The sequence below is a fragment of the Takifugu flavidus genome, chromosome 5, assembly GCF_003711565.1.
Source record: "Takifugu flavidus isolate HTHZ2018 chromosome 5, ASM371156v2, whole genome shotgun sequence".
Taxonomy (NCBI): Eukaryota; Metazoa; Chordata; class Actinopteri; order Tetraodontiformes; family Tetraodontidae; genus Takifugu; species Takifugu flavidus.
Window position 1 is genome coordinate 17,103,384 of NC_079524.1, and position 12,471 is coordinate 17,115,854.

Below are 12,471 nucleotides of genomic sequence, written 5' to 3' on the forward strand. Positions count from 1 at the left end.
CTCCATGTCAGAGACAGGAAATACTAAACCCTAAAGATTCTGAAGGCATGATGTAAAATAGTAATGTATAATACAGACATTTGAAGAGACAATTAAGAGAATGTTTCCATGCTTATAAGAGTGGCCGAGGAGCCATTTAGAACTTTGTAAAGATGCTTGTGTGATACCAGGAACTAATTTAACTTCAAGGCGAAGCTGCTTCTGCTTTGTCGACCATCGACTGATCTCCTGAAAGTCCACCAGCGCTTTTTAAAAACTGAATTTTTCATCTATGGAGGGAGTAGACGGCAGATGTTTCCACAGATGCTCTTCACCAGTGGTCAGTGAGTGATGCAGCAGGTCTCCAGCCCATAGTGTGGATTCTCTACGAGATCAGACAGCAGCTTCACTCCTGAATCCTGCAGCTGGTTCTGACTCAGGTCCAGTTCTCTGAGATGGGAGGGATTGGACCTCAGCGCCAGGGCCAGAGAGCCACAGCTGATCTCTGATAAGCTGCAGCGCCTTAATCTAAATACAGAAGGGAAACTTTTATAAGGTTATAAGTGAAACCAGTATTAATCTGAAACGTTAATCAAAGGCATGATCTGTAAATATTAATTTAGTTACAGGTTAAAAAATGATAGTAATATGTAATTACCACAATTCCAACCTCTCAGGTTTGCTCTGTTCCAAAGGAGAATATATATTGTTCTGGCCCTCACTCTTCCCAGGTTCTCCCACCTCTTTCCCTCCCATCTCATCATGGAGATCCATCTCACCTGTGGCTCATCTTTAAAGGCACAACCTGTCTTAGATGACTTCCTGTCTCCCTCACCATCTCCCTCCTCGTTGGCTGGTGTCTACCAGGCACTCTCACGTAGTTTTGTCTAATTTTGGTTACCATCTGTCGGCTTTTTCATTGTCCTTAAATCAATTTATCATGAATAAGTGGTCCCCGTGTGGCCCTCCCTCCTGAAGGAACTGGGCACAACACACACACTCAGAAAGTGTGAGGACCCTCGGATGGAATAATGGACATTTTTGAGAATGGTGTTTACCTCAGAGTTTCCAGTCGGCAGTTTGGAAAGTGGAGAAAACCACAGAGCAGCTTCACTCCTGGATCCTGCAGCTGGTTCTCACTCAGGTCCAGTTCTCTGAGATTGGAGGGATTGGACCTCAGCGCCGAGGCCAGAGAGCCACAGCTGATCTCTGATAACCTGCAGCATTCTAATCTGAAAAATGCAGGATGAGGTTATACGGTGCAGGTCTGCATGTTATCTGCGTCAGTACTAAACCTACGTTAGTTCTTAGTTGGGTCAGACCTGAATTCACGATATTACAAGGAATGTTTTTAATGTGGTGCATCACAGCAGTGTTGAGAACAGCCTCACTTCACCATCTTAGCAGCTGGTATATAGGTAGAAAAATGAAGACTGACCTGAGCCTCTCCAGTTTACAGTTTGGACTCTCCAGTCCAGAACAGAGCCGCTTCACTCCTGAATCCTGCAACGTGTTGGAGCTCAGGTCCAGAACCCTCAGATGGGAGAGGTTGGACTTCAGAGCCGAGGCCACAGAATCACAGCTGGTCTCTGATAAACTGCAGCCACTTAGGCTAAAATAACAATTATTTTGAGAGAAGACAAATAAAAATCAACATGTACCAGAGCAAAACACAGCTTACAAGCAACAAACCTCTGGTCCTGCACCGGCTTATCTGCCATATGTTCCTATTTTGGGTTCTTTCAGGGCGGTTGGACAAGATCTACACCGTATGTAAAGTGTGTGTAGGTCAAAATACCTCCCAAGTTTGTGAAACCACATTTCTCAATAGCACTCAACTCTTGTCAGGAGTTGGGACAAAGCGACCCACTCCTGACAGCTTGTGGGCGATGCTGCAGCGACCCTGCAATCCCTACACTCTCTGGTGAAACCAAATCAAAGGTTTTAGACCCTGCTGGATGCTGGAAGGGTGGCTATAGTCTGGACGCAGAGTTCCCCTGACTGCACATTTCTCCAACAATGATTGGCAGCTGGTGTCACTTGTTCTCCAGATGAGAGAAGGAAAGAGAGCCCCCCCCACAGTGTGTTTGATTGCCCCACTGCAAGCTCAATGCTGCCAGAAAACATTGCAGGAGCATCAATTCCCCTCAGGGCATCAACAAGGACCTCAGGAAAAGGTGCAGCTGCCACCTACTAGAGACAAGCACACTGAGCTGAGATTCAAAGCCCTCTCCTCCAAGAGAAGAGCTTGTTTGTTGGAGGCTCTTCTGGGAGATACCTGGTGCCACAGCTCCAGCTCAGCCCGTCTCTGGAGCTGAGGTGGAGCTTAGCAAGTTTCATGGTTCTCCACCACTTCCTCTCGCTGAGGACCTTCTCAGCTGGTGGTTTCTGCTCCACCTTCCAAGTTGAGCAGGTGATACTTGTCACGAATACTTGGCTCAAGGTAGCCATGACATACAAATGGGGAGACCAACGATGAGGATTTTCAACCCAACATAACATTTATTAAAGAACCCAGTGGAATATAAAACAGAAAAGTCCAAATAGTCACAAAGAGGGAAACTCCAAAATCCTGCGGCCGTGACAAGCTCCGGGCTCATCTGACGAACTCCACTGCAGCACACCAGAGAGGACGAGAGGGGGCCTCCTCGACGCTCTCCAGACAGGTTTTATACCTGGTCCCGTCAGGCAGCCAATCCCAGCAGATGGGCCACAGGTGAGCAGGTGAACATGCTGGGTCGACTGGAAACGCTTGGCACTCCCCCTGCAGGTCAGCCAGGGAATTGCTCTTCCAGCCAGCCCCGACAACAGTGAGGCACGACAGAGCCGTCACACCTCCCCCCCAAAAGACAGAGGCCCACATCCATGGGACTCTGGAAAACAGGAAAACTCAAAACAGTAGACTGCACAGGACCAAAAATCCATAATAGAGAGATGAAGGCCGCACAGCCATAACACACGCACTACCAGACAGCACACCCGCACACATCAAAACATTCATACGTTCAAACGTAGCACGCACGCGTCAAACAGTACCGTGACCCTGGAGATGTTGTACCCCAGAACAGACCAGACCCAACCCAAGTCATCACAGACTGCCATCCAGCAATTCCGGCGCCTGGAAAGCAATTTAAGGAGAGACAGACTGACAGACAGGGAGGGGAGAGATCACATTAAGGGTCACACGGAGCCCGGACAAGGCATCCGCCATAACATTATCTACACCCCGTATGTGCTTAATTTCAATATTATACGGCTGCAAAAACAGAGCCCAACGCATCAGGCGTTGGTTGGCATTCTGAAGTGAGCTCAAAAAAGTAAGAGGGTTGTGGTCCGAATAAACAACTACCGGAGCACCTCCACCCACATAAACATCGAAATGCTTTAAAGCCCAAATGAGCGCAATAGCCTCTTTTTCAATAACCGAATAATTGATCTGGTGCTTGTTGAATTTGCGCGAAAAGAAACAAACCGGACGTTCAATCGTTTGCTCATCCTTTTGCATGAGCACTGCACCCGCCCCCACCTGGCTCGCGTCTACCTGCAGTTGGAAAGGCTCACCAAGTCTAGGCGCAGCCAGAACAGGTGCAGAGCTCAATAGCAGTTTCGTGTTGTCGAAAGCACGCTGGCAACCCTCAGACCAATGAAATTTACTATTGCCTTTAAGCAAATCCGTAAGAGGAGAGACGACAGTGGAAAAATTTACGCAAAAATTCCTGTAGTACCCCACCATACCCAGAAAACGCATCAACTCTTTTTTGGTGGTTGGAGAGGGGAAAGCGTCGATGGCTTGGACTTTGGCACTAACAGGACGCACCTTTCCCCGCCCCACCACTTTACCAAGATATGTCACCGTAGCTCGGGCGAATTCGCACTTGGCTAAATTAATCGTGAGCTTCGCCATTACCAGCTTCTGAAAGAGCACGCGTAAGCGCACCAGATGCTCAGCCCACGTATCGCTGAAGACTACTATGTCGTCGAGATACACCGCACATCCACTTAACCCCGCCACCACACGATTCATTAGCCTCTGGAATGTCGCAGGCCCATTACGGAGTCCGAAGGCCATAACTTTATACGAGAATAATCCCGATGGCGTTATGAATGCGGAAATTTCTTGTGCGCGTGGTGTTAACCCTATCTGGTAATAGCCCTTGATCAAATCGAATTTGCTCACGTACCTGGCCGCCCCCACCTGGTCTACACAGTCATCTATTCTCGGGAGGGGAAACGAGTCAGGTTTAGTGACCGCATTTACCTTTCTGTAGTCCGTACAGAAGCGATAAGAAAGATCGGGCTTTCGAACAAGTAGACATGGTGATGCCCAACTGGAAAATGAAGGCTCGGCTAAGCCATTGGAGAGCAAATACTGTACACTTTCTTCTAATATTTTATTTTTCTCCGGTGAAACTCTATAGAAACGCTGTCGGATTGGGTGTGCGTCTCCAACGTCAATGTCGTGTTCCAACAAATCAGTACAGGACAATTTGTCAGTGAATAAAGAAGAAAATTCAGAAATTAGGGATTTTATTTCCTCGCTATGCTCACTGCTCAAATGACTCAAAGATTTGTCTAATTCAGCGAGTTGCCTTGAATTATCTAACCTTCCCAATAACACAGCCTCATCTGGGGCAACCACGTCATCTTCATCTGCCACCTGAAGAGACGGAACCCCTTCAGCTGCTAATGCCACTGCCTTCTCACAACCTCTGTCATAGTAGGGCTTGAGAAGGTTCACGTGACACAGTTGCGTGGAACGCCTGCGGTCCGGAGTAGCCAAAAGGTAATCTGTGTCAGACGTTTTCCGCTTAATAGTGTACGGACCTGAAAACCGCGCCTCAAACGGCGAGCCAGGAATAGGCAGCAAAGCAAGCACTCGATCCCCAGGACTGAACATACGCATCTCAGCTTTGCTGTCAAACCTGTGTTTCATTTTCTTTTGCGCCGCAGTGAGATTACTACTAGCCATCTTCCATGCTAGGAACAATTTCCTCCGAAACCCAGAGACATAATCCGCCACATCGCCTGGTTGTTCCGATGGATCCAAATCACCCATCAAAACTGACATTTGGTCACGCACTTTATGTCCAAATACAAGTTCGTTAGGACTAAACCCTGTGCTTTCCTGGACCACTCCCCTCGCCGCCAGCATTAACCAAGGGAGTCCCTCTTCCCAACCTCTCTTTAACTCAAGGCTATAGGCTTTTAATAGTGATTTGAGAGACGCATGATAGCGCTCCAATACGCCTTGGCTTTGGGGGTGATAAGCACTGCTTATATTATGCTTAACCCGTAACTTTTTCAATGCCTCAGAAAAGGCCTTCGACATGAAATTGGAACCTCTGTCACTCTGGACTATTTTGGGTATACCAAAATATGAAATAAAATGAGACAAAGCTTTAAAAATGGATTTTGTGGTGATAGACCTCATTGGATACGCTGCAGGATAGCGTGTCGTTTGGCACATTACAGTGAACAGATAGACATTGCCTGATTTGGACGGAGGCAAAGGCCCAACACAGTCGATAACTAAATAATGAAATGGTGCCTCAACCGGTTGAATAGGCTGAAGGGGCGCAGGTTTAATTTTCTCATTTGGTTTGCCTGCAATCTGACAAATATGACAGGACTTAATAAATGCAGACACATCGCGCTTAATTTTTGGCCAGTAAAAATGCTCCAGAATACGCAAATATGTTTGATTTACGCCAAAGTGACCTGCCACATCACCATGTGCTGTTTTCAAGACCAAATCACGTAGCTTTTTTGGAACCACCACCTGCATTACCGGACCTGCCACATCACGGTGTGCAGGTGGCGACCACTCACGCAGCAATAGGCCATTCTGGACTCTGTAAGCACTCTCACTGCTCCCTTCACCTGTAACACTCGCCCACAATTCGGAGAGACTAGAGTCCTCTTTTTGCGCGGCAACTACGTCATCACGATGTAGAGATGGCGGAAGGACTGGCACAAAAGCGATGGGCTCCTTTCGAGGAGGTTTGCGCTCCGCTTCTATCGTAGCCTTTGCGCGCGTCAGCGCACAGCTCGTAAAAACTGAAGGAAATTCTTGCGCGCACTCATCAAATTCAAGGGAAGAACTCGGAGTCACATTAACAACGGGAGGTGGTGGAGACTCAGGCCAAACTCTTCCGCCTGCCAAATTATTCCCCAACAATATATCCACCCCCTCCACCGGCAGATCTTTATGCACCGCCATCACCACCGTTCCATTGACCAGGCCCGACGTTAATTCCATTTTGTGCAATGGAGCAGAAAATGGTTGCAAGTCAATGCCACGAATTAAGACTCTTGCACCAGTATCAGACACATCAGAAAAATTTAACACATCCTCCCGAATGAGGGTTGTTGCAGAGCCTGTGTCCCTCAAAATGTTCACTTTAACTTTATTGGTATCGCCAACTAAAGACACGGTGCCTTGCGTGATGAATGGAGAATAATCATTTTTATCCAAAGCCTCTCGGTTGTCGGAGGGCAACACTGCCTTGGCAACGCGCTTGCTTTGGAGAGAACCAGTGCACCCCACAGGCTTAGGAAAACGAGGCCTATTGGAATTCCGAATGCGAGAGTTAAGGACAGGACAATCCCTTTTCCAATGTCCGACTTCATAGCAATAACGACACTTATTGTCTGTTTCAGCAACTTGCCGTGATATATTTTTAAAGTCGGATTTTACCGGAGACGATCGATCAAGCCTACCAAACTCATTCTCAGTGCGCTCCCGACGCACACAATCGCGCTGTGACGTATCCCGAAAAGATTTGTGAGTCAAAACAAACTCATCAGCTAATACAGCCGCTTGCGCTGCAGTTTTAATTTGATGTTCATTTATGTGTGTTGCGATTCGCTCAGGCACAATGTTTTTAAACTGTTCCAGAACGACCAGATCGAAAAGCTCCTGGAATGTTTTTACGCCCACAGCTGTACACCATCGATTACATAAACTGATAAGTTCTCTTGCCACATCAACATGCGTTTGTTTCTCCGTTTTTTTCCATGTTCGAAATCTCTGACGGTAATGCTCTGGTATCAGCTCATACGCTTTTAGTACCGCTGCTTTTACGCACTGGTAGGACAGCTTCTCAGATGGAGACAACGCCACGAATGCCTCCTGCCCTTTACCTCCCAGGACCTTTTGGAGCAGCAGCACTTGATCAGCATCCGTCCAGCCTCGATCAGCGAGAACATGTTCGAAAAGAGAAAAAAACACATCAGGGTCACGCTCGTTGAAATTAGGAAGGAACTTGACCATCTGAAACAGGCTATGCTGCTCTCTGCTTCTTTCCTGACATTTTAAACGTTCGTACTCTAGTAATCTTTCGCTTTCTCTTGCTTGTAACTCCAATTTCTGTTTTCGCATTTGCTGTTCGTGTTCCAAAATCATCTGCTCTCTCTGCAGTAACAACAGCTCTTTGCGTTGCTCAAATGTTAAATCGGAGCCATCCCACAGAGTCATCTTAGGAGCTACAGCCTCCTGTTGGGTTGTCTCCTGCAAAATTTGTCTCTCCATTAAAGCTTGTAAAATAAATTCACACAGCTCCTCCTTCTTAGAACTTTTGGGAATAGACAAATCAATACCATAATGGTTTACTACGTCAAACAGTTGGTTTCTCGTAAGCGCTCTCAATAACCTTTCTGATGGAGCAGAAATAAAAGTATCATAGTCATTCATTGTTTAGCCTATGTATACGTTCACAAAAGTACTGAAACAAAGAATTCAACCACAGGCTATCAATAAGAGATTACAGATGCGCTACGGAGAGATCCCCGTATCTAACCCGTCCCCCTCTAAACTCAACCCTAGTCTTCGCACTCAGCCCCAGAGCAGAAATTTTTAAACACGCGCACCAATGGAATCAGGCCCCCTAGACTGCGGGAAACCTTAAACCACGATTGTGTCTTCCACCCAGGCCGCAGTGCAAAAACAACAAACTAAAATAACAAACAGCGCAAAAGCGCACTACAGCCTGCCACAGGGAACTCTCCAGTGAGATCGCTACTTTTTAAACAACTCGTAAGCTCAACCTAGTCAGCTTTCAAATCAAGAGCGTTCACTTGCTTTTTATACCCCCTCAATTAAGGATTTTTGCCAATAATCTCAAAATCGGTCTTCCCCAAAACAAAGCAGCTGATTTATGAGCTACCCAAGCGTATTACGCACGCCGTACTCAATGATCGGGTACTCCCCACTTTACCTTCAAAGCGTACCCACCAACATGCACGAACCACGATCCAACTTCACAGCTTCGGACGAGCCCCCATATGTCACGAATACTTGGCTCAAGGTAGCCATGACATACAAATGGGGAGACCAACGATGAGGATTTTCAACCCAACATAACATTTATTAAAGAACCCAGTGGAATATAAAACAGAAAAGTCCAAATAGTCACAAAGAGGGAAACTCCAAACTCCTGCGGCCGTGACAAGCTCCGGGCTCATCTGACGAACTCCACTGCAGCACACCAGAGAGGACGAGAGGGGGCCTCCTCGACGCTCTCCAGACAGGTTTTATACCTGGTCCCGTCAGGCAGCCAATCCCAGCAGATGGGCCACAGGTGAGCAGGTGAACATGCTGGGTCGACTGGAAACGCTTGGCACTCCCCCTGCAGGTCAGCCAGGGAATTGCTCTTCCAGCCAGCCCCGACAACAGTGAGGCACGACAGAGCCGTCACAATACTTCTGCATTCCTGCCACCAGTGTCTCTGCAGAAAGAGTCTTCTCCACTGTTTTATATTAGATTGTATAAAATTAGGATTTTTGGTTGATGTCTTAGATGTTGTTGACTAAGAGCAGGTTTTCCTTTAATAACATAGAGAGATTCGATGAGAAGAGCAAATGTATTATTTTATGAGCTACTTCCACTACTATTATATACACATACTTCCATATTGTCTTAGATTGCAAGCTGCATTTATTGCATCGTTCATAGAAAGTCATATTTGTGAGGAGAAAAACTCCAATAAGGTCATTTTCTTTAATGATCATTACAAAAGAAGGAGGCGATGAACAAACAGATTTATCTAAAAATTTGTGAAAACTTATGGATGGAAACCTTTTTAAAATGGTTGCATTGTGTAGAATTGTTGACTTCTGATTTGGACTCCAATGGAAGTGAGGTGCAACAATTGTGGATGCTGAAAGCTTCAGATCTTCATGAAGGTTTCTGTGGTTGGACTGACCTGCTGCCCCTTTAAGAGGGAGGCAGGTTTGGGCTTCTGGCTGGAATGAAGCCACCTCAGATGAGAATGACTGCAGGCTTTCGGTACCAAGGTTTAACAGGGTGCTCACTTCACACTTGGGCTTTTCTCTTTTTTGGGATGGCTTTTCTCAGGAGAGAAGGGGCATGGCACACTGCAGCAGCTTTCTTTTGGGGTTTTCTAGTTTTCCTTCTAATCTTTAAAAGACAGGAAGAACCATTTTTGATTGGTCTGAATGTTTGGGCGGTTTTGTGGCCAGCCTAAAATAAAACAAGACAAATCTACAACTGATACTTCCTTCCTAGTCATTGATGACCATCCTCACATGGGACAGATTTCCACAACCAGTTTAATACTGCAAATCTGTCCTGTGTGGTCTTTTTTCTGAGAACTGTAACACTACGTTTATAACAAAGATCAAACATGGAAACATTTATTGTCTAACAAGTTACACCTGGGAAAGTACTGGATCATCTCTGACTGACCTGAGAGTCTCCAGCTCACAGAGAGGATCCTGGAGAAAACCACAGAGCAGCTTCACTGCTGGATCCTTCAGCTGGTTCTGACTCAGGTCCAGAACCCTCAGATGGGAGGGATTGGACCTCAGCGCCGAGGCCAGAGAGTCACAGCTGATCTCTGATAAACTGCAGCCACTCAGTCTGGATCAGGAATAAATGGGGCAAATAAAAACACTGTTATCTGCGTCAGTACTAAACCTACGTTAGTTCTTAGTTGGGTCAGACCTGAATTCACGATATTACAAGGAATTTTTTAATGTGGTGCATCACAGCAGTGTTGAGAACAGCCTCACTTCACCATCTTAGCAGCTGGTATATAGGTAGAAAAATGAAGACTGACCCGAGCGTCTCCAGTTTACAGTTTGGACTCTCCAGTCCAGAACAGAGCCGCTTCACTCCTGAATCCTGCAACGTGTTGGCGCTCAGGTCCAGAACCCTCAGATGGGAGGGATTGGACCTCAGCGCCGAGGCCAGAGAGTCACAGCTGATCTCTGATAAACTGCAGCCACTCAGTCTGGATAAGGAATAAATGGGGCAAATAAAAACACATTTCTAAATCTGAAAATGAAGAGAAAAGCAGAAAATGTAAAGAAATTTAGAAAAGACCAACAGAGGCCTCCTGACCTGAGCGTCTCCAGTCTGCAGTTTGGATGCATCATTGCAGAAGACAGTAACTTCACGTCGGCATCTGTCAGGTTAAGGTTCTTGCTTAAGCTCAGCTCCCGTAGATGAGAAGGGTTTGACGTCATTGCTGAGGCCACAACTTCCCAATGACTCGTTGAAAGAAAACTACCAGACAGTCTGTTGTGTATGAAACAAAAATAGTGAGTCAAACTTTGGGATTTCTAATCAACTTATCTGAGAATCTACCTCAACACAAATGTAGCTCATTTCCTGGAAAACCTAAATTCAACACCGTAGAGCAACAGTTTGAACGACCATCAGATCTGAAATGCAACTGAATTATTCTCAACATTTGTCTTATTTTAGAACAGCTCATAATTACTCAATATTTAAAATGATTATAGCAAATGGTTTAAAGAAACGTGCATCTTTTTATCTGTCTATCGGCTCTTTGGATATTTTGCATTTCATCCAATTTGTACGATGGTGCGTCAAGTCTTAATTCAGCGATTTGATCGATGACATCAGAGTCTCTGGTTGCATCGATTGCCCTCAGCTTCTGTTCTATCTGCCTGTTTCCCTTCAAATCATTTTCACTGCACCTTTTGTTGCTAGTGATGAAGTTGCCACCTAACGGGTGTGGAAAGGGTCGAACAACTTTGTGGGTCACATAAAGGCTCCAAACGGAACCGCCACAAAGACCTAAAACACCCATTTAAACCAACGAGGCCGGCTGTTTTTACGTTGAACAAATGAAGCAAAATAGTCACGTGTCATTAGTTAAAATGTGTTTTTCTGTTGTTTGAATACGATGTATACAAACAAACAAAAGTGATTTAATGACATGACAGTAATTTCATGATAGTCAGTTAACTTGTGGCTCCTATTATTCCTGCCTTATGTTGGTTTGTCTGGATTGACCTTTGAACTTATATCCAGCCAGTGTTGAACATTTCTGGATGAATTGTTTTTCTTTTTTAATTTATGGACGCTGCAATGGAGATAAAGAATTGAAGGAATGACCACTGGAGGGGGTATTGCTACCTGACATGATCCACTCGCTTGATTTAAACGCCGATGTCCGGCCCCAAAAATCTTTACTTACACGGCCTTCCTGCAGTTCCTCACAGCTGGAATCAGGCGACGTCGTCCCTCCTCTGAGGTTTTGTACTGCCGCAGGTTCAGCTCATCCAGAACCTCCTCTGACATCTGCAGCAGGTAGGCCAGAGCTGAACAGTGGATCGCTGACAGTCTCCTCAATGATTTCTTCTCTGACTTCAGGAACTCTTGGATCTCCTGATGGACTGACTGATCCTTCATCTCCATCAGACAGTGGAAGATGTTGATGCTTCTGTCTGGGGAGATTTTATCACTGTTCACCTCCTTCAGGTTGTTGAGGACCTTCTGGATGGTTTCTGGGTGGCTGTTCCTCTGATCCAACAGTCCTCCCAAGATCCTCTGATTGGACTCCAGAGAGAGACCATGAAGGAAGCGAACAAACAAGTCCAGGTGGCCATTTTTACTTTCAAAAGATTTCATTAGTTCTCTCCTGAGGAAGTCACCAAGAGATTTGGCTGGATCGTTATTAAACAACCCAACAAACCAGGAAAAGGGGTTTGGTTCAGAATATTTTAGGAACTGATTTATAACCGCTGTGTCTTTCCTGGTGTAACGGTGGAACATGTAGACGGCAGCCAGAAACTCCTGAATGCTCAGATGAACAAAGCAGTAGACTGATTTCTGGAAGATCACACTCTCTCTCTTGAAGATCTCTGTACAAACTCCTGAGTACACCGACACCTCGGAGACGTCCAGTCCACATCGCTCCAGGTCTTCTGAGTACAACATGATGTTTCCTTTCTCCAGATGTTCAAATGCCAGCCGACCCAACTTCAGAAGGAGTTCTTTATCAGCCTCAGTCAGTTTCCCTGGTCTCTGCTCTCCTCCATACTTCTGCTTCTTCCTCTTTATCTGAACCCTCAGGAAGTGTGAGTAGAGGTCAGTCAGGGTTTGGGGCAGCTCTCCTCTCTGGTCTCTGGTCATCATGTCCTCCAGAACTATAGCAGTGATCCAGCAGAAAACTGGGATCAGACACATGATGTGGAGGCTCCTGGAGGCCTTGATGTGTG

General features: G+C 46.1%; 1 protein-coding gene and 1 long non-coding RNA gene across 2 annotated transcripts in view; both read right to left on the bottom strand.

Annotated features, from left to right (window-relative positions):
- Nucleotides 1–12,471, bottom strand: part of LOC130525977 (uncharacterized) — a 242,442-nt gene that overhangs the window by 71,872 nt on the left and 158,099 nt on the right. Inside the window, 4 exon segments of the mRNA XM_057033300.1 lie at nucleotides 1,038–1,211; nucleotides 1,418–1,591; nucleotides 9,686–9,859; nucleotides 10,059–10,232. Coding sequence (XP_056889280.1) covers nucleotides 1,038–1,211; nucleotides 1,418–1,591; nucleotides 9,686–9,859; nucleotides 10,059–10,232 — 696 coding nt within the window.
- On the bottom strand, nucleotides 2,456–8,672 carry LOC130525984 (uncharacterized). Its single transcript, XR_008950630.1, has 2 exons — nucleotides 8,467–8,672; nucleotides 2,456–2,623 (listed from the first exon to the last, which is right to left on the bottom strand). It is a non-coding gene; the product is annotated as an uncharacterized LOC130525984 (long non-coding RNA).